General features: G+C 42.8%; 1 protein-coding gene across 4 annotated transcripts in view; it reads right to left on the bottom strand.

The window, feature by feature from the left end:
• The window catches only part of sema6cb (semaphorin 6Cb), a 150,840-nt gene that overhangs the window by 13,196 nt on the left and 115,036 nt on the right, over positions 1-22,608 (bottom strand). For all 4 annotated transcript variants that reach the window (XM_086078394.1, XM_086078393.1, XM_086078396.1 and 1 more), the window contains 16 exons: positions 18,713-18,936; positions 13,545-13,659; positions 12,551-12,608; positions 11,265-11,321; positions 11,075-11,176; positions 10,704-10,794; positions 10,097-10,219; positions 9,931-10,019; positions 9,582-9,799; positions 9,238-9,369; positions 8,814-8,969; positions 7,393-7,569; positions 6,288-6,425; positions 3,582-3,659; positions 1,566-1,624; positions 907-957 (listed from right to left, as the gene is read on the bottom strand). In XM_086078394.1, the coding sequence (XP_085934520.1) occupies positions 907-957; positions 1,566-1,624; positions 3,582-3,659; positions 6,288-6,425; positions 7,393-7,569; positions 8,814-8,969; positions 9,238-9,369; positions 9,582-9,799; positions 9,931-10,019; positions 10,097-10,219; positions 10,704-10,794; positions 11,075-11,176; positions 11,265-11,321; positions 12,551-12,608; positions 13,545-13,659; positions 18,713-18,869 (1,801 nt within the window). In that variant the 5' untranslated portion in view covers positions 18,870-18,936. The remainder of the gene's footprint in view (positions 1-906; positions 958-1,565; positions 1,625-3,581; positions 3,660-6,287; positions 6,426-7,392; positions 7,570-8,813; positions 8,970-9,237; positions 9,370-9,581; positions 9,800-9,930; positions 10,020-10,096; positions 10,220-10,703; positions 10,795-11,074; positions 11,177-11,264; positions 11,322-12,550; positions 12,609-13,544; positions 13,660-18,712; positions 18,937-22,608) is intronic.

The following is a 22,608-nucleotide window of genomic DNA, read 5'->3' as shown; positions in this document are numbered from 1 at the left end:
CGGGCGGCCATTGTTGAGATGACAGGAAATGGAAGAAAGATGGCGCCCGGGGCTTAGGCGAGTGGCGGCCTTGCGCGATCCGTCAGCTTTGTTAGCGTGATAAATCTTTCACCAGACAAAAGAGCGCCGAGCGTCAAGAGTGCATACGGCGGGTATTGAATATTGCGTTGCAGCGCAAAAGCTGCCAGCATAGCGCTAACTCCGCCCCCAGGAAGTAAAGTCTGCTGGGCAATATTTTTTTGTCCGTAGTCATAGTGAGTAGTCAGTTGTGTTGGTTGTCAGTTATGTTGGTGGTCAGTTAGTCATGTTAGTAGTATTAGCAGTTAGCCCCATTGGCGGTCAAGTCAGTCGTCTTCAGTGGTTAGCTGTCATGCTATTGTTTTGCTCGTGGTTTGTTCAGCATCATCAGTAGCCAGCTAGTCTTGTTAGCAGTTGGCCAATAGTCTTGTTAGCAGTTGGCCACGCTAGTACTCAGTAAGTCAGCCGTGTTACAGAGGTCAGTGACATTAACGGTCAGCGGTGTTAGCGGCCATTCAGTCGTGTTGGCGGTCAGTGGAGAGATACAAAATGAAAGCCCACATTGTGGCTCTGCGTCTGCCAAGACGGGCTGTGACAAACGTTAACAATTTTTTCCTTCAGGGCCTCCTGGGTCGTATCGGAGCGCCGGCCAGCTCGGCCGCGTCACGATACTCCATTCCCAGCACGCCACAGGCGCCGGTGAGCCAAATGAGACATGACAGGGATGGTGGGCCCCGAGGATAAAGGCCATTAAGGACAATGGCCGCCATGTTTAAGCTGTCACTGGGCGGCCTGAATGAAAGATTCCGGAAGCTTCCGGGCGGCGTTCAATGTGAAAGAACGAGTGGTCAATTTGTGGACAGGAAGTAAGGGGATGTGTGAACTGACCGTAAGCCGAGTCCAGAGGCGTGTTATGCTTGCGAGTGGTCGCCAGGACATCTGAATAAAGAAAACATTCAGAATTAGTTTTTCCCGACAAGGATTCCCGCTCTCCACTGTGATTCATCTCCGACGGGATGTCTTTGTTGTCGCCTTTGTGGTCGGCGTCAGGCAAACGAGCGCTAAAAACGACATTCGACACAGACGCCTCACCCAAGCGAGGAGATCAAAAGCACTTTTCTGGATGGGATCACAGGAGGTGGCGGAAACAATTGTTTTGCATGCTCCCTACACGACTGGAACATGCTAATGCTTCATGCTAATGTGTGGTTGGGGCTGCTATCCAGTAGCAACCCTGACATGATTGACGTTTGTTTTTCCTTTCAGCTGCCAGAAGACGCCGACGTTGTTAAACGTTTGCTACGTGTACGAGCGCCGGACGGAATAATAAGCCATCTCGTCTGGAACGTTCTTCACGGCCGACTGACGACAAACTGATTGTCTGTCAGCTTCACGCAATTAAAAAGACAAACTCCAGGATTCAACGAGCAGATCAACACAGCGGTAGACAAGCACGTGTTAACCAGCTAGCCGAGCGACGACGCTGGCAGTGGTGGATTGCATTGGCCTTTGTTTGTGTTGTGAGAAGACAAAAGTGGAGGACTCACCATGACAGGCGTTAAGATGGAGAGGAGCGGCGTTCTCCACGTCCTGCTCAAAGGCGCCTCTGAGTGGACACACAAAACACATGCGTCAGCAACTTTAAAAACGGATCATGTGATTTCATTTACTCAACTTTATTTCTAACATTTAAAATGACAACAAAACAAAAGAGCATAATGTCACAATTGCGTCAAAAACAAGTAATAGAGACATTTAAGTTATTCCACAAAACACGGATGAAATTTATCTGTTTTCGTTCTCCATTAATAATAGTAATGACTTCCAAAGTTAAATGACTTTAACTCATTATTTATAAATACCTTAAAAATTGTATTCTCAACCACTTTTTTGTATTATTCTTCCCTAGCAAAAATAATTTTTTTAATACAATTTCTTAAATTGACAAATACTTGTACTTTTTTAATGTTTTCCTCAAGACCATTCCACAAAACCACTCCACAGATGGAAATGCACATACTTTTGAGTTTTGTGCGAGCATAATGTTTAAATTTCAATTCCGCTTTCAAATAATAACCCCTTCTCTCTCTCTGTAAATAATGTTTGTATGTTGCCGGGCAGCAGCGATGCCACATACAGTATGTCATACGTCACCTGTGTCACATGATGCGCCCTGTCATACGTGACATGAATTCTGACCACATGAAATCACGCCATTTGTCAATATGATTCCATATCTGAACAAACTTGTCATTATGTGACATCAAAATAATCAAGTCACATGGTCAGTCTTTTGTCTTCAAGGTGACCGGTGAAATTGTTTTTTCGTTGTTATTTAGACTTTTTTTTTGGACTCCCCCATACAACAACCTTGATGATGATGTTTGCCTGCTGAGACAGGCAATGAAGACAAAAGCAAGACACCAGAACACGCTGTCATTTGTTTTTGTTGAGACTTCCTGCTGTGGCTTGTGCTGCTGGGAGGTAAAAGTTTTTGCACAAAACTTTTTTTTGTTATGCGCTGTGAAGGAGAACAGCGTGTGCAGAACGCCACAAAGAGAAAAAAGAAGTTTTCGTCACACTCGCGACTTGAAATAATACACACACACACACACACATATACAAAAAAAAAAAAAAAAAAAAAGAACTAAAGAAGTTGAGTTTCCAGCCACGGTGTGACATTTTTGTCACAAAAATAAAAAGTAGAAAAAGGTAAAATAAAAGAGTAGAAGAAGATGTCATCAAGATTGCCTGGTACCCACGAGCGCCTCTTCTCGGCAGACTGACTCCGACATGTTGTCACCAAGTCACTCACCTGTGTCACCTGATGCCATTTATATCACATGAAGTCACCTATGTCAGATATCTGTCATATTCCACCAATGTCACATGACGCCACAGGTGTCACTGACATGATAAAAAATGCTGGCCTATGTCACATTTCACGACATGTATATCACGTCGTCACCTACGTCACATGATGTGATGTCAATTGAGGCCCATGTCACCTGTTTCACAAATTCCACATGTTACCCGAGTCATGTGATGTGATGTAACCTTAGTCATATGTACACGTTCTTCACAACCACAAAGAAGGAAAACAAGAAGACGATCCAAAGCAGATGTTGATCGAATTCATGACGTCGTCTTCGCTGATTTCCGACGTTCCTAAAATTTCACCTCGTTTTCTTTGTCTGCGTCTTTGCTCTGGATTGTGGATTGTGGAGCGGATGTTCCGGCCCGGATCTACCGCTCTCCTAACTGCTCGCGCATTGGACGGCGGCTCGTAAATCGAAAACCTCAGCGAGCCGCTCGGGAACCCTGTGTCGGAATGTCGTCTCTTTCCATCACTGAAGGGGCCTTCCAGGAAATGAAGCTCACAGCGCGGAGTGGAAAAGTTAGCCGCTCGCAGCTTGATGGGCAGCAAACACACCGCCAGGCCTTGACTGTCAATCAGCTGCTCTTAAGTCCCGCGCCTTGATCCAGTTGTCTGCTAATGACGTCTTTGTTTGTGTGATGTCACCGTGATGCCATAACGCTGTCGGCAGATTGTCGCGACTTACTTGAATCCGGACGTGGCGGCGACACACTTTCCAGCCTTCAGCCACACGCAGTATGGATCCCGAGAGGACAGGCAGCGTCTACAAGGCAAGACAGACTACCATAAAAATCTGATTTACTGAGAACAGACACAAAGGAATACTATGAAAAAGCGTATCTAAATAATGGCTGGCAACCAGTTCAGGGTGTACCCCGCCTACAGCCCGAAGCCAGCTGGGATAGGCTCCAGCACCCCCCGCGACCCTTGTGAGGACAAGCGGTTAAGAAGATGGATGGATGGTATCTAAATAAGTGTGTTTTATTAACTTGCATGGGAGGTATGTGGTCTCTATATGTTGCAGGCTTTCACGTATCCTTTATGGGTAACAAAGGTTCAGTGTATTTATGTGTGCATATATTAGTCGTATGTATTTATTTGCCCATATATGGTATATCCAAGGATGAGTCATACAAGTGGTGATCCGGCATCCTCAATGGACATTTAGGCAGTAAATGACGCGTGTGTCTCAGGGCTCCGGCCAGCTTGCAGAGCTTAAGCAGGACTCGCTTCCATGAATTTCACCCCCCCCCCCCCACAAATCCTATCCAAAAACACCCCCTTACTCCCCCGCATTTATCACCCCCCTAAACGTCCCCCAACACTGGCTCCTGGTCAATCAGCTGGATCCAATCTGGTAGTGAAAGTGTAAGTGCTGCCGAGATGTTAGCATGCGATGGGACTTCATCAATTCCCGGAAGGAGGAGAAATGCTTCCTCTCCCTTTACACACTGCGGGAGGGTCGGGGGTTGGGGGGGGGGGGGGGGTAACGGGAGGCTTGGAGGGGGTGACTGAGTTGAACATTCCTCCCCAAAAATAGAAAGTGATGCTGAGAACATGGAAGGAGCAAACCAAAAAGAAAACAAGCGTAAACATCGTTAAAACGGATCTTAGAGCATTGAATTGCTTCCTTATCACACTAGAATAGTCAAACAAAACTAATAGTGTTTTACTTCAGTGCTACAAACAGGTTCTACAGTGACGCACTGTTCTTGGCTGGTGTCAAGAATCCTTATCAATTTTAGTCCACATCATTGCTGTTATTTGGTCTTTTTGAGCAATGCTTTCTTTTGGCTTCTGATTGGTTACAGTTTGGGGTTGTGTCAGTTGTGTGATGTCACTGTTGTGAGGAATCCCGTCTATTTTAGGCATAGCTAGGAGTTACAGTCATTAACGAAATGATTGGCACCACTGGAATTTTTCCAGAAAATGCACCATTTCTTCCAGAAATTGTTGCAATTACAAATGTTTTTGGTATCAATGTGTTTATGTATTTGATGTACATTGGAAAAACTGAAGAAAAAAGCCAAAATGGACACAATTTTACACAAAATGCAAAAAATGGGCCGGACAAAATTGTTGGCACGCTCAACTCAATATTTGGTTGCACACCCTTTGGAAGAAATAACTGAAAGCAATCGCTTCCTATAACCATCAACACGTTTTTTGCACCTCTCAGATGGAACTTTGGACCACTCTTCTTTTGCGAACTGCTCCAGGTCTCTCAGATTTGAAGGGTATCATCTTGTGAGAGTTCTTCATAGCCGTTCAATGGGATTTAGAACCGGACTCATCGATGGCCACTTCAGAACTCTCCAACGCTTTGTCTCCAACCGTTTCTTGGTGCTATTTGAGGTACGTTTTGAGTCATTGTCCTGCTGGAACACCCATGACCTCTGACGCAGACCCAGTTTTCTGACAGTAGGCCCGACATTGCGGCCCAAAACATTTTGATAGTCTCCAGATTCCATGACTCCTTACACACTGTCAAGGCACTCAGTGCCAGAGACCGCAAAACAACCCCAAGACATTATTGAACCTCCACCATGTTTGACTTTAGTCACTGTGTTCTTTTCTTTGTAGGCCTCACTGGTTTTTCCATAAACAGTAGAATGACATGCTTTTCCAAAATGCTCTACCTTAGTCTTGTTTGTCTCCCAGAAGGATTGAGGCTACATTTTTGCAAACTCCAGTGTGGCTTTTGTGTATGCCTCTTAGTCAGCAGCGGGATTCTCCTTGGTCTCCGCCCATTTCATTCAGATGACGACGTATGGCCCGAGCTGACATTTCGACACGCAGAGTCTGCAAAACAGCTTGAACTTGTGTGGAAGTTGACTGAGGTTGTTTATCCACCATTCGAACTATCCTGCATTGCATCCTTTTGTCAATTTTTATTTTCCGTAGGGAGATTAGCCACAGTTCCATAGGTTATTAACTTGATTATAGTACGCACAGTTGACAAAGGAACTTCAAGATCTCTGGAGATGGTCTTGTATCCTTGAGATTGTTTATATTTTTCAGCAATCTTTCCTCTGAAGTCCTCATACCCTTGATTTACCCACAGTTCTAAAAGGGTGCCAACAATTTTGTCCAGCCCCTTTTTTACATTTTGTGTAAAATTGTGTCAACTTCGGCTTTTTTCTTCAGCTTTTTTTTGGTCTTTTTCCAATGCACATCAAGGAAACAAATGCATTGATAATTTGATACAAAAAACATTTGCAATTGCAACAATTTCTGGGAGAAATGGTGTAATTTATGGAAAATTTCCAGGGGTGCCAATACTGTACACGTTTTTCTACTTGTCCTTTATTCACCATTGTCGTTATTTTGTCATTCCCACTAATGACTCTTTCCCCGTTTCTGACTGGCTACAGTATCAGGTCTTACTCACGTCTTGCAGTCGCTGTAGTCGTCGCAGCGGCTGAGCGGCACGCGGATGACACATCCTGAGAAGGCCACGAATAGCGCGTGGTGGTCTCGGTCAAGCTCCATACTCAAGACCCGACGCTCCTCCCCCCTCACGTTGCATCTGGAAGATGATACCGCAAGAACAAGTTGAAGGAACTTTCACGCGCCGTCGTCAGAAAATAAACGCCTGCCAGCGATCTGCTGATGCAAAACATGACATTTAATTGGGGGGATTGGGGGGTAAAAGCACACACACACACACACACACGCACGCACGCACGCACGCACGCAAGTGAATTTAAGAAGTAAATGACAATGAAAAAGGAAAAACTAGAACTATATTCTGAAAGGTGGCATCTTTCAGTTATGATGTTAAAAAAAAAAATCAGGTTAATATAGTATTTCAAGTGAGTAAACAAAGAAAAAGCTCAGCTAATGTGAAGCTAAGATGAACAGAAGCTAAGGACAATCTAAACAATTGTAAAAAAAAGAAGAAGAAGATACTTAGCCAGAAAAAGAAAAGAAAAGATTGGAATAAGATAATCTAAGAAAAAGTTAAGAAAAAAGTACCTGAAGAAAAGGCGACAGTAAAGAGAAGCTAAGATAAAAGAAACCCATGGTAAGAAGATGCTAAGCTAAGAAAAAGGCAAAAAGAACCCAAGCTAAGAAAAGCTTCTGCTAGAATAAACGATGGAAATAAAAAAGCTAAAATCGGAAGAAGCTACGGCAAGAAGAGGCTAAACTCAGAAGAAGCCAAGGTAAGAAAAAAATCTAATCTAAAAATAAGCTAAGGTAAGATAAGAAGAAGCTACAGTAAGAAAAAATAAAGTAAAGGCTAAGTTAGGAAAACTCAGAGCTGAAAAGAAGGTATAAAAAACAAAAAGCTATGTTAAATAGAACCCAAGTAAAGAAGAGGTTAAGGGAATGCCTGGATCAGACTTCAAGAGTTTTGTTCAAAAAGCTTACATAAGAAGAACCTAAGATAAGGAATGATGAAACAAAGATAAGAAAAAGCAATGTAAAAGAAGATAATCTAAGAGACAAATATTAGGCACAGCTAAGAGGAAAGAGCTCTGTTCTGTTGTTACTTGTTATTGTTGTAGACGCTGATGTCCTCCAGGAGTGTGGTGCTCAGCGTCTGGTTGTTTCCATCCGTGCTGGTGAGAACTTTCAGAACTCGTCCGTCCTCCGAACCCAAGAAGATCACTGTGAAGTTCCTGTTGGGACCCGCAGACGTGTCCACTGCGATTTGGGTCAACTTGAACCTGTGACAACACAAACGTCACAATCACCAACATGCAAATCTTGTGATAAGTGGCTGCCATCGAGTTTTCTTCTTGGAATTATTCTTGGGTTTGTTCGACCTCGTCTTGTTTTTTGGGAAACTCTCATTGTTTTTGCGATTGTTCTTATACTTGGGATTGTGCTTGGAATTGTTCTTGACATTGTTGTAGTTTTAGGGACTGTAGTTGGGATGGTTCTTGTGATTATTCCCACGCTAACTTGAAGAAATCAATAATCTGATCTTCCCGCTTCACCAGTGCGTCCTCGTTCACCTTCACCTGTTAATCCATCCATTCATCCATCCCTCGCCTGCAGGACTCAACATCGATCCTGCTTGCTCGTCTTTTGAATACAAGTGCAAGTTCTCATGGAGCGGCTGAAGTGCAGGGCTGAAGGGCACCTTGAGCCTTTTAATGGTTTCTGCTTTGTTCCTAGAAGCTTCCACAAGTGTCAGGCCATCACTCGCCCTGCAGGGAGCCCTGCAGCTGCTGGTGTGTTTATTCAGAATGCACCGGGGTGACCTGCGGGGACTTCGGTCCTCGGGATACATTTTAGCAGGAGGTGTTACAGGACAGGGGTTTTCATACTGGGGTCCCTGGATCCCTGCAGGTCCTTAAACTGTAACTCGGGGTTCCGCAAAAATAATTTTAAATAAATCGTCGCACCAATCAAACAAATAATTTCTCAAGAAACCAATTACCACAATGTACATTAGCTTAGTGCCAATTAAAAGCCCGATATGATTGTGATGTATCATCTCCGCATGAATAGTCTTATTTTTTCTTCTTTTATTTGTAATTTTTTTTTTATCCCACCAAATACAACTTTGTTTTTGTAAAAAAAAAAGAAATTGTCTACTGTCCATTTGTCTAAAACAACTATTCTCAAACCATACCTTTTTTCTACAAGAAAACCAACAACAATTTATCATGAATGTATAGCTTCTTTCTCAAAAATAGTACTACTTTTTAGAGAAATAAACAATACACCATTTCCAGAATAAATAGCATATTATGAAAGTAAAGGTACATTTTTGAAATTCACTTGTTAAAATCTTCCATTCCTTCCTATGACATTTACCTACAAATGGTAGCCATTTTATAGCGGAATCTTGAAAAAAAATGTCACCCCTGTCAACATGTCAGATGCTGTCAATCATTCTAATGGTTGCTAGCCCATGAAACACATGTAAGGACTCGTGGAATTGTTGTGATCCCGGGCGTACCTGCTGGTGGTCCGGGTGAAGAGTGGCCTATTATTGGCGGAGGGCACGGCCTCATCCATGAGCGGGTAGGACTTGATGAATGTCAGCGTTTCGTCGGGGAAAGCGGTGGATGACTTCAGGTCAGCAGCTGAGCCTTCGCCGGCGCAGCAGCCAGGCCTGGGCAACAACAGCACAGTCACAGGAAGCTAAGCTAAGAGGATGCTGCTATAAAGACTTGATAAGATGTTAACCCAAGATGAAGCTTCGGTGAGAAGAAATTAAGACAACTAATGTTGCACCAAAGTATGGGAACGCTAAGTTGAAAAGATGCTAAGGTAAAGACGCAAAGGTGAGAAGAATCTGGGCTAAAATGCTAAGGTAAGAAAAAGTCAAGGAGCGAAAAAGCTAAGCTAAACTAAGGCGAGGCTAAGCATTGAATTCTCACCTTGGCTTGGGGACCTGCTCGTCAGGAACGGGCGTCCAGGCTGCCTCGCTGTTCTTCTGCTCTTTGAACTTCCCGCTGAAGGCCTTCTCAATGTCGTCCATGTAGAAGGCGCACACGGCCGAACCGGTGATGCTGCGCGAAGACCAGTGAGAGACCAGGGCGTTAGATCAGTCGCCATGCAAATGACAAGATATCTGAACTGGTCGCCAGTCAATCACAGGGCACAGAGACAAACATTTGCATCCCACAGACAGACAATTAAGGGTCACAGGTGATCTGGAGTCGACCCAACTCTTGGCGAGAGAAGCGGGGTTCCGCCCAGAACTAGTCGCCGCGGTACCGACCTGTTGGCCTGCGTGGTGAAAACACCGAGCACGGCGGGCCGGCGGTTGATCTGCAGCACGTTAGTTAGCGACTGCAGCACGTCGAAGTAGAAGAAGGAGTCACCGGGCACGGAGCAGTTGAGTCGAGCTTTCAGAAAGGATGTCCAGTAGCGCTCCAGAACCCGAGGAGAACCACCGTTGTCGTTCTTGCACACGCGCGCCACTCTGGAGAAAACAACCTAGGGGGCACCAGAGAGTTAAGTTAGAAAAATAACCCCAAAAAAGACATGGAAACTCTTTCACAATGAGGAAAACAATGCAGTTTTAATAAAGGTGCGTGGTCACATGGTATACTTGGCGAGGGTCTCACCTTGCCCAGTGACGTGTACTCCACAGCGATCTCGCTGAAGAAGAAGTAGACAAAGTTGCCATACTCGATGGCGTGCAGGAAGTGAGGCTCTGGTTTCGAGGACAGGACATGCATGACTCCATTTATAGAGATGGCGGCAACAACAACAGCGACGCCATGTGCTTACCTCGCAGCCATTTTGAATCGTACTTGACGGTCCGTAGTACGGGGCGACTCTCGCCCAGGCTGCGGTAGATCACCGCGTCACTCGCCAAGAAGTCAGTCATGGTTGCTGAGTAGAAGTCGCCACCTGCGGGACAAAACAAAAAAAATTACATAACACTCTCATTTATATAAATACAGTGCTCCACTTCATTGTGATTCACTACTTGCAAATTCACAGAGAGGTGCATATTTTTGGGAACCTAGTGTTATTTGCTGAAAAGTCATCTATTTGCTGTTTTTGTGCTACACGAAACATCCAAAGAAGCTGCAAGATGCCCCCGTCTTGGTGCCAAGGAACTATGTTGAAGTGTTTTTTCTATATTCGTGGCAGAGATCAGTCCCAATCTCCTATAAAAGGAGGATTACTCGATTACCATTGCCCAGCGGTCACCAATATGTTCAGAAAATAGCTCACCAGTGTCGGGACATAGTGATTTCCTAGGTGAGTTATATAAGTGATCATTTAAAAATGCACATGCAGACATCAGTCTGTAAAGATCCGTTTCCTACCGTGTTAAATCATTGTTGATGAGCAAAGTTACTGTGATAAATCATCAATATCCACTGACCTGCAAAAAGCCCAACGTTGGACTGATGTGACTCGAAAGGACAACGAGCCTGACCGACCATCTCCTCACCGTCCTGCTCCAAAGTCGACATCTGACGACACAACATGACAAGACCTGACTCTTTACAATGTATTGATCTTTTAAAGGAGACTTGCATACACTCCCCCCAATAAGAGATGGGTATTTGTTTTTTTTGAAAAATTTGAGGATGAATCTAAATTCATCTTCATTTACATATGAACTTAATTTGACTTTCACTATACTTCTGAAAGCATACACTATGTCCAACTTTTTGTACTGCTGTTCTCTAACAAGGAGCTAAACAGCAACATTCACAACAATTCTACATTCAAATAACGACATGGTGATACCCAGTAGTTGCGGCATGTAGGGTTGAAGGCGTTGGTACCGCACGCAAACAGTGTCTCATCGTTGCGGGGCACCAAAACTTTGATGTAATTGTAACATTCGTCCTGGCGCCAAGAAGGAAAAAAAAAAATCAAGCGTCAGTGCACGTGAGCGAGGATGCGTGTACGTGAGAGCGCGCATTGGGATACTTACGCTGTTCTTCCCTCGCACCGTGCACTTGTCCACGTCCTTCGTCTTCCAAGTCAGCTTCTGGGAAAACAAAACGTCAAACTTGGTAGGAAATGTGAAGAAGCTAAGCTGAGAAGAAGCTTAGCTAAGCTAAGAAGAGGCAACGCTAAGAATTGAAGAAAACATTAAGCTGAAAAGGTATCGGCAGAAGCTGAGCTGAGAGGATGCTAAACAAGGTAGCATGAAGAAGCTAAACTGAGATAAAACCAAGTAAAAAAAAAAAGTTAATGAGAGAAGACACTAGGCTAAGGAGATGCTAAGAAGTAGCTAAGCTAAAGAGCAAATGTGAAGCTGAGCTAAGAGGAGAGGCTATAAGCTGAGAAAATAAAACATTAAGATGAAAAAGTGCTAGGGAGAAGCTAAGCTAAGATGTAGCTAAGCTAAGAAAAATGTTGAGAGGACAAAACAAGCCTAAGGAGATTTCAAGAAGTAGCTAAGCTAAGGAGCGAGAGAAAAAAGCTAAGCCAAGAGGCTACTAAAAAAAATGCTACTAAAAAGAAGAGACAAAATTGAAATTATTATTAGAGGAAGGTAAGCTAAGGAGTGAAGATGAAGCTAAGCTACGAAGCTAAATGTGTGAGACCGAAGAAGACAAAAGAGGCTGATGTTGATCCAGTACATTGTAATTATGTGTAATTAAATGTGCCCGAGTAGTCCTCCAAGACTATTTTTAATTGGACTGACGAGTGAACTCCACACACCACATACACTACACTACAGCACAAGATATGCCAAAACACAAACCACCACACTCATCACCACAATCACATGACAACCCAACACAACCTAACCCAACAACCCAAAATACACAAAACACACTCCACAAGGCACTACAAACACAACAAACAAACATAACACACCACAAGTCACAACAAACCAACCCAAACACACCACATAAACGTTTGACACGGAAGCCTCAGGAGATGGATTAGCTCGGCCTAATGTCAGGCATGCGTGCGCCTGCGACGAGGCCGACTAATCGGCGGCACCATCCATGTTGGCCGCTCATCTCGATACAAAGAGGTAGCGGCGGCGTTGGCGTGCCGCTCGCCGCTTTTTATTTAAGACCAATCATGTTTGACAAATGAGGCCGCCTTCCCGGGCGGCGCGGGGCCCCCGAGCCGATTGGATCCGTGATTGGAAAACACTTGAACGCTCCCGTGGCGGAATAACGAGACGCTGACGTTCCCGCCTGACGGAGAAAACAAGCGCGGCGAGATCACGTGATGTTGCGCGGCGGCCGCTGCTACCTGCTGCGGGACGATGTGCTCCGAGGACGCCGCCAGATTGATGGCAAAAACGTGATCCCTGGAAAAGAGGGACAGTCTGTTAGCCAAACACGGACTATTGACAACAAGGGAAATTTACTGTTCAATGAAAACAACATAGCAAAGTGGACATGTTGAAGTACTAATTTAAACGTCTTCATACTGTGCAATAGCATTCATTGCTGTTACTGTGTATTAACACACACACAAAAAAAAAAAAACAGTAAAGACATTGGAACAGCGAACATGAATTTGATATGATGCTCATTACTGTTAGCTAATTAATTAGGTTTGTAGGAAAGTTGTATAAAAGCAATATTACATGAGAGGTTGCGATCTTTTGCTGTATATCATCACGACCTCTCATGTGATAATGCTTTATTATACAATACAGTGCGAATGTAGTTTGGTGTCATTTCAAGTGACAAGCAAGGTCATGGAACTAATTGAAATAAAAAAATCAAAAGTACCTATATATATATATATATATATATATATATATATATATATATATATATAAAATGAAAGTAACTATGTATTACTGAGTCAGAAAAAAAAGTCTAATAGGAAAGCAGTAATTGTTTTGTGTGTGTGTGTGTGTGTAGATTTCAAAGTGGTAGCATACACACCAGTTGTTAGATGCGTTTGAAATGATATTCAAGTGTTTTTTTCTCTCAAAATCAAGACAAGAAAGAGCACAAAAATAGCCATGAATGGTTGAGCTTTACAGCTAGTGGTTGGTAGTTAAGATTCCACAAGAAAAATCACGTGTAAGCAAATTCGCGAATGGACATGGCTTCACTAAATTAAAAAACATGTCCAGCAAAAAACAAGACAGCCATCAGGAGCAAAGTGCCAACATCTGGGAGCAATTGGTGATGGGAATCTGATCCAACGACTAGCAGATGAACCATTGCTAGAGGTAACCGCATGTGATTTTCCCCAAAGGTGGCGTTCAGGATCAACCTGGACTGACCGTGCGGCGATGTAGAGCATGTGATTGATCCTCAGCATCCTCTGAAAGTCCAGACCCAGACGCTGCGTGTCATTGTCCTCTGTCAAGCCTTGGAAACTGGGGAACAAGTAGGAAGCTGCGGGGGGACGGGGGGACAAAAAACAAACATCTGTCAACTCCACAAGACAAACCACACAAATTTGACTTGTTCCCAAAATAATATAATGTCGTATATGGTGGAATTGAGGAACAAGAGGACAGATACAGATAGAAGTTGAGGACAAAGGAAAAGATAATACGGAAGTATCGGTATCGGAACAACACTAATTCTTTAAAGTCAGAATTGTGACAATTCTGACTTTAAAGTCAGAATTCTGAGAATAAAGTAAGAATTCTAACTTTAAAGTCAGAATTCTGAGAATAAAGTAAGAATTCTAACTTTAAAGTCAGAATTCTGAGAATAAAGTGAGAATCCTGCCAAACTTTTTTTTCTTCTCTTGACTTTAAAGTCAGAATTCTGAGAATAAAGTAAGAATTCTAACTTTAAAGTCAGAATTCTGAGAATTAAGTGAGAATCCTGCCAAACTTTTTTTTTCTCCTCTTCACTGGCCCTAATCCTCTTTCGTAGTACAACGAGGAAGAAGATCTGGATTTTCCAAGTGAATTGATTAAATAATTAAGATGGGGAAGAAGGAAAGGAAGACGGAGGATATTTTTTATTGCAGAAAAAAAACAGGCCACAATGTAGCTCATAATTAAAAAGAGACAGAAATTAGTTCTGCAGACAGAGAAAAAAATATCCAGACAAAGAAGTGGAAGAATAGACAATGACAAAAAAGTAAAAAGATGAAGGCAACAAACAAAAGGACGATAAAGAAGAAAAATAATAAGGTGAAGGAGACAGAGAAAGAGAAAAAAGCAGAAAAAAGATGAAGAGGATAAATAAAAAAGGAAGAAAACAAAGAAGTGTAGGAAAAAAAGGCTGAAGGATAGAAAAGGACAAAGGGAAAAGCCAAGGAATAAAGAAAAAGATGATGATGATTGTTTTTTATCTTTACGAGAAAAAAACCCAACTATCAACAAAAAAACAATTCCAACACATGCATTTGACTTCATCCCAGTACAGCATGTTGGGCCTCCTCCTGCAGGGATGTCGTGTTCAAAATGTTAGCATCAAGAGGACAGACGTGTCCTGGAAGTTGTGTACACATTTCCTGTGCGTGTTTAAAGCAGGAAGAGGAAGCGCCGTAAGTGGCAAAAGTTCCGGAAGTCCCCATCGGGGCTGAGCGGCTCCATAAAAGGAACACAATTGAATGAACACAAATGATTCTCCCAGCAGGGATTCAGTTCAAATGCTCGTCTGGAATCGACCACGCTCAGATTGAAGTCATTCCAAGCCCCGGACCTTCACCCACTGAGCGTCTCCACCCCCCCAGTGCTTCTGAATCCGGATGTTAATCCCTCCCGAGTCCTTTTCCTGAACCTGCGATGCCGCTCGGACTGATCAAAGCACAACAAACATGAGAAGCGCAACTTTACTTCTTCACTTGCATGACAACAAAGAGTAATTAGGGAAACAGAAAAGTCGTCATGTTTGCTTTTTGGGAATTCGCTTTTCCTTAGAAGAGCTCAGACAGTACAATCATTCCCTGACGACCACGAGACATCCGAGGAGTTTAATGGGATGATGCGACCTTAACTCATTCACTGCCATTGACGGTTATAGACGTCAAAATATGATTTTAACTATTTCTATTAGTCCAACATTTTTTTCTACTTTTGTTAGCAAGAGTATGAAAACCTAGTTTTTTTTTATTGTACATTTAAAACAGATATCAAATTTGTGATTAATCGTGAGTTAACAATTGAAGTCATGCGATTAATTACGAGTAAAAATTGTAATCGCCTGACGGGCCAAATTTTTAATAATCATCTCGTCAGCGGATTACATTTTTTTTATTGTAATTAATCGCATGACTTAACTAGTTAACTCATGACTAATCACAAATTTGATATATGTTCTAGATGTACATTTTCATACTCTTGTTAGCAAAAGTGGAAAAAATGTTAAACTAATAGAAATAGTTCAAATGAATTTTGGACGTTTATAGCCGTCAATGGCAGTGAATTAAAATGAAATGAATGAAATGACAAAAACTACGACGTGGCCTGCGACGAAAATGAGCTCGACACTCCTAATGTAGATAAATGCCTCATAAATACTCGCATTGGTCAATAAAATCGATTAATGGGCCAGCCTGGTTTGTAAAGGACATCCATGTTCAACTGGAGTTCCGTTTCATCTCTTTCCCCTCCAAGTCGACAAATCTACCGATCAGTCCAAACATTGCTTCTCCGACTCTTAAGTGACTCTGTGAGCACTTTTATGGACTCCATATCGGGGGGACCCGTTGTAACGGCGTCACCTGCCGGACCCTCAGCTGACAAATGGCTCTCATTACGCCGACCGCCTCTATTAGCGGAGACACGGCTACTTCCGCTAATGGCCGGCCCTCGCCTCCACCGAGATCCATTAGAGCGCTCGGAAACGACATCTCTCGCCCATCCATTAGGTCCCGTCACTTCCTCGCGCCGTGATGAGGGTCCGATGACCAAAGGTCTTTGAGGGGCCATCGCACACGTTCAACGTCTTCTCCTTCCTCCTGCCATCTTAACGAGGACCACGAGCAGTCGAAATTAAATAATAATGCATGAATGCAATATTTTTTTCAAACTGCGTATGGAAGCTGAAGAGCTGACTACGCACGGAAATGCTGGGGAATTAATCGAATTGTTGATGCGAGACTCCAAGTTGCTGCGCTAATCGTCACTTTAAATGGTGCGACGATTATCTGCACAACCGTCACTTTATCTTTACTTGATGACTCTCACATCGTTTGCACAGCTGTTTTTGGTCAGCGCTGCAGCACTTAGGGTACCCTTACATCAGGGGTGCCCAAGTTGGGTCCTCGAGAGCCCCTATCCAGCCTGTTTTCTATGTTTCTCTCCACTAACGCACCTGATTCATGATTACGATCGTTATCAGGCTTCTGCGACGCTCGCTGATTAGCTGATCATTAGATTCAGCTGCGCTGAAGGAGGGAGACATGGAAAACAGGCTGAATAAAGGCTCTCGAGGACCAGACTTGGGCACCACTGCCATACATTATGTAAACACTCTTTGTACTTATGTGTCACGTTTTTGTTTGTCATAGTTGCTTTTTACTGCAATACAAGTTTAGCTCATATTGCCGGAGACAAACTCCTTGTGTGTTTTTACGCAATGTGATTCTGATTGAATTGGTCAAGAAATGTGCAAAGAGGTAAAGATGTAGAACAGCTCTTAAATTTGGGAATCTTACTGAGAAAATTGGGGAATTTTGCGAATGTGACAATTCGTCCCCATAGTCCCAAATGAGCTGAATATTTTGAATTTAGAATGCTTTGAAATGGATAGCATTGGTACAAAATTTGAACGGTTTCATTTTTTAAAGGGATACTTGACTCATTGAGCCATTTTCAGCAGTAAAAAGTTAATATTTTTTAAATTATTATTATTATTATTAATTATTTTGTAATGAATTTGTAAAATTCCTTATTTTTTCATGTACAATGAACACCTTTAAAAACTATTTTTTCCACTTGCTGTCGACTGAAGATGACATCACCTGTGCTGAGGAAGTAGGTAACGACCAATCATGGCTCAGTTTGCTGACCAAACCCAGAAAACAGGTGGGCCATGATTAGTTGTTACCTACTTCCTCAGCACAGGTGATGTCATCTTCAGTCGAAGTGGGGAAAAAAACATTTTTAAATGTAGTAATTGCATACCAAAAATAATATAGTTATCAAATTCATTCTGGAAAAAAATATTAACTTTTTACTGCTGAAAATGGGTCAAGTATCCCTTTAACCATTCAATCATCTATTGCCATTTTTTAAACGCTGTACTAAATAGTGTAATTGCACATTCACTTCTGTAGGTGGCAGTGGCGAGTATTGAAAGTGCGCACAAAGTATCAAATCCTCTGCAGAAGTGTTACAATTTAATAGAAAAAATAGTGCTATTTATAGTCACGGCGGAGAGTTGGGGGATGCAAAATATTTTCTTCCGGGGGCATCACAAAAATAATAATAATAATCGAGAAGCACTGTGTTCTTCTTTTGGAAACTAAGAACACAGTGGCATATTAGTGACGGACATGGACCGATCATGACCGCGAGTAGTGAAAATTCATGAATAATTTACGCCCCTACAAAAATAAGAATAAGCACAAAAATGTCCAGTGTATTATGTTGCAATTTTTCCCCCGTCCAAAAAAGTATCAATTATATAATCTGTTGAAAAATTCAATCCAGTCAATAACAAGGAACTATAACATGTATAACAAATATGTTTCAATTGGCTAAAAGCCAAAAAAGTACAATTTGAAGTCGACGGCATATTATTCATATATTTAATGGTTTAAAAAAAAAAGAAAAATGATACGAGGTGGACAGAAACAGCCAGCAAAGATCTTGGAGGGTCACGGAGGTCATCTGTGGTTTTTGTTTACGTTTGACTGTGATGCTCTGCGGTTTCACACGGTCAAGGCCAAATGCAATACTTCAGCATATACAACAGTCATGAATGCAATGTGAGTCTAAATCATCATCATTAGTTACTGCTTCTACCTTGCACACACGCATATCAGAATCTGATTTTATTATCAGTTAATGTTTATTTATGACTTGAGGTTATAAAAGGTCAACGTGTTTTTTTTAAATGCAACTGACAGAATAACAAGCAAAATGTGAAAGTGTTTTTATTCGCGTTGTTTTGTGTTGCTGTGGGGCCAATGTTACTCTTGTGTAAACTGATGGCTCATGGCATGCACGTGTGTGTGCGTTATGCGCACGTGTGTCTCCTTACGTGTTTTCGCGTGCGCAGATGTGAATGCGTGTCGCCATGTGCCTGCAAATGCGCTTTCATGCCGGTGCTGTCATGTGTGTTTACATTCATGCGTCTACATGCATGTGCACGTGCGTGTGTTTATGTTGAGGTCGAGGGGAGGAGCTTCATTGAGAGACACTTTTGAATAGAAAAGTAGTGCTATGCTGCCATCGGATTCTATCGATAATTAGGAACCTTACTAGGGCGCTGTCAGTAGGCGTTTCCCCGGCAACTAGCGAGTGGATGCTGTACTCACAGTCTTGTCCAACCACGCTGATGGGCTCCAGGTCTTGAGGGAAGGGGGCGGCGGCACCAGTCGGCGGCGGCAAGGAGGCGGCGGTGCCCAGTAGCAGTAGCAGCAGCAGCAGCAGGAAGGGGAGGGGCGAACGGAGTTGAGGCGGCGTCCGCCTCATGGTGGAACCCCAATGTGACGACTCAGCAGGAACACATGGCCCCCGCCCACCACGGCTCACCTCCAACCTGACAAAAAAGAAAAGAAATGCACATCATGCATTTATTAGCTGCGATTGGCTGGCGACCAGTCCAGGGTGGACCTCGCCTCTCGCATAAAGTCATCTGGGGACTCATCAGTCAAATGAAGAATAGCTTTGGAACACTATTTGGGTGCTGTTAATTACATCAAAGCTGTTTCATAATTACAATGTACCAGATCAATGTCAGCTGGTGGACCTTTCATAATAAATATTTAACAATTACACACTGGTGCTTTGAGGTACCAAGGTGACTTGGCTGATTTCTATTTTTGGCTTTGATTTGCAAGAAAAAACAAAATTGGCATCCAAACGCTAGATGGTGGCAGCGAACTCATCTCATTTCGCAACAAGCACAAGTTTGGCAAATAGTGATCCATTCTATAAAAGCGAGAAGTCTCAAGCTGTTCATTGCCAAACCTAGTTGACGTTTACTGTCAAACTACACGTAAAAAGCAATTGCCGCATTATTTAAAACGACATAGCTTTGCTTTATAATTAGCTCAATGTTAACAAAAGACGCAAAACGATACAGACAAGCTAAGAAATAATGTATCTGTATATAATAATATATATATATATTAGTGTTTAATGAATAGGAATAGTTGAAGCGATTTGACAGATTTTACTGCATTATTGTTATAATCTGATTTACGACTTAAGTGTGACTTATGTTGACACCACGCTTGTTTGGTAGAATTGTGTGAACTTGTCGTAGTGAACACTTAAAAAACTACTTTAAAAAACTACAAATAAAAGTGTTTAGTAAGTTAAGTACGACAACCACCCCCCCCCCCCCCCAAACGTTTGCGAGGGTACGCAAAGTTCCGTAGTTAACAACTGTAATTGAAGTTGATAAACTGTCTTTCATATGACATATCATTTATTTTAGTGTATGTACTTCTAAGACCTAAACATTCACGTATGATAAGATTGTAACACATTCATTTATTGCTTATGTTTGTAAAAAATGACATGGGAAGAGGACCTTGAAAAAAATAATCACATATTAAATCTCAATTGCAATATTGAGGGGGGAAAAAAAAATCTCAATATTTTTCAAAATGTTCATCTGAGATAGGGAGCGATTCCCAACCCAGCCAGTGAGTTCAGTTGCCGCTAACACTTTCAGGACAATACCTGGCCCGAAATGACTCCATCATTAGTTGAAATTGCTGCAGACGACGTGCAGGGGTTCTTGTTCAAATTGTGCTCGTGGAATGTTCTCATTCAACTAGTTATAAAGGACTCAAAATGAACCAAGGCATTGTCCTATTGTGACAAATTTCCATCTTGTGCTTCTGCTGACATGAACTCACGGGCTCGCTCTGCAATGCGTCGCCAACATTGTTGGCTGCCCACAAGATAAAAATGTTGCATCAGCTTCACAGCACAAAAGAGATTCTTTTGTTGGATTGATTCTGCTTTGTCGACTTTGGGTCCCAAACAGACAACATAGCCCAGCTTGCATACAGCAAAAAAAAAAATAAAAAAAAAAAAAAATAAAAAAAAAAGAGTCAATGTGCGCTAACAGACAAGTATACATGGGATGAATAACACGAAGACAGCATATTTACGGTATTTATTTATAGCACCGAGAGGAAAATGTTACCAAAAACGTAAAAATGAACTGTTCATCCATTTTCTACTCTGCTTGTTACAGGCTGAGATTCGAGCCCAGCACCGCTTGATTGTGAGGCAGAAATGTTAACCACTACTGCACTGTGCAAGCCCTATTACAAAATCCATCATTTAATTAGGAGGCACATATTTAATGTCTGCTTAACGAGCTTTCTTTCTCACAAGCCTCTCCCTAATTAATGTTACGGCTACATTAGGAAGACGTTTTATTGATCTTCCTGGATGGAAATTGGGCTTTTCCAGAGCCCTCGTCGGAGCGCGGTCAGCTCGTGTCCTCTCTCGCTGTCGTCCGGCTTCGACTCCAGATGTCAATCCCAGCGAGATCCCGCACGGGGGGAGAGCTCAAGTCGAAGCTCAAAGCTTCAGGGACCTCGGGCCGGCGTAAGATCGATGAACCCGGCCAACTCGGAGACGGGACCAACTGTCACTTGTGCCAGTTTGAGGTTAAGCGACGTCCCCTTGAGAGCCGCCTGAGTGGCACTGATGGCGAGGAGGGTCCCAACCCCTCCTTGTCATCTTGGTTGGCATTTGGCGACAACCTTCACCTACTTCCAATCAGGCAGCTTGAATTGAGACATTTCAATTCTTTTATTTGGCAGCATGGTGGTTTAGTGGTTAGCATATCTGCCAAACAGTCAGTGGTGGTTTTCTTGCAGGATGGCAACACGCGCAGTTGTGCCGCTAGTCATGGTGAGCATGCCAGAATGCTAAACAGCATTTTGTTGTAGCTAAGTTGATGTTTTATAGTATAAAAGCAGTAGTGAAGAAAAGGGATGACTTGACGGATGGTTTCTTTTTCATGTTCAAATGACTGGCCGCCAGTCGTCTTTAAGAATGCTAATGCAGCTTTTAGAACGGAAATCCCCTGGAGTGCTTTTTGTTTTTCCCACTTCATACTTGGATGGGAAAATGTTTGTATTCAACAATCCGCCTCTAAATGCCTTCGGAAGGCGCCAGACAGGTGAGCGACTCACTCCCTGAGCTCTTGTGCTTGAAAAGCCCTGAATGCTCTCAATGGCCAACATTTTCCCAAGTCTGAGAAAGTCTGCAGGTGTCGATATGCGGCAGCCGCCTTTAAAGTCTGGTAATTGGAGCTTGACTGGAAGCGTGACACCCCGTCTGACACCCTTCGGTCCGCCGTCGTGGCCCGCAAGGGATTTGTGCTCCCAATTATTGGCCGGCGCTCCCTGATCCTACTTCCAATTTGTTGCAAGGACCTCGGCGTGGTCAGCCTCTGGAAATCTAATTAGCAAACTTTCTTCCGTTTCAGGTGCAATGGGGAAGCTAACAGACGCTAGCAGCCCGCGAACAGCTGAGATTGGACGCTGTGCCTCCGAGCTCACAATGAAGCGTTTGTCCCGCCGCCGTCCATGTTCCTGTCATGGGTTGTTTTTCTGCTGTGGCATTAACGTCCACATGAGCTTGTTTTTCCTCCCGGCAACTTTTTACTTTCTGCTGTGTCATGGCTAAAGACGAGTTAGCTTTTAACTTGGTGACATGGTGGAAACCAATGAGGGAAACTAATGTTGAGTTGAGCAAAGCCATTTGGTACATGGGAATCTAACATACTACAATAATAACCAAAAGGCTAACACAATAACTCACATCCAGACACTCACGCGCAAACTAAAAGACTATCTCCCACGTTACTTACTAGGCCACGCTCCTTAAAGGCACACATCTAACACAAATACTAAACAGTTATTCTACTTTATAGAATCAGTTTAAAGTGAAACACAAGATGTCACCATGGGCAATACTTTTGTGTTAGCCTGACTACAAAAACAACAAATAGGTCATTTTGTCGGCAATTAACTCATTTGTTCCATAAAACATATAATAAATAAGTTATATTCTATGTGTCCCAAAGACATATTTATACGTTTTTTATGCTGTAGCATACAGAAGGCTTTGATGTAGACTCAACTGCAGAGAACGGTTGAAGAAATGGTAGTTATTACAAAAACGGCCAGTAGGTGGCAGCAGAGCAAAACAGATCAACCAGGGCCATGTTGAAAAA

The sequence above is a fragment of the Leptonotus elevatus genome, chromosome 6, assembly GCF_054856555.1.
Source record: "Leptonotus elevatus isolate MCC_2025b chromosome 6, RoL_Lele_1.0, whole genome shotgun sequence".
Lineage (NCBI taxonomy): Eukaryota > Metazoa > Chordata > Actinopteri > Syngnathiformes > Syngnathidae > Leptonotus > Leptonotus elevatus.
This window is presented reverse-complemented; position numbering and strand designations above follow the sequence as displayed.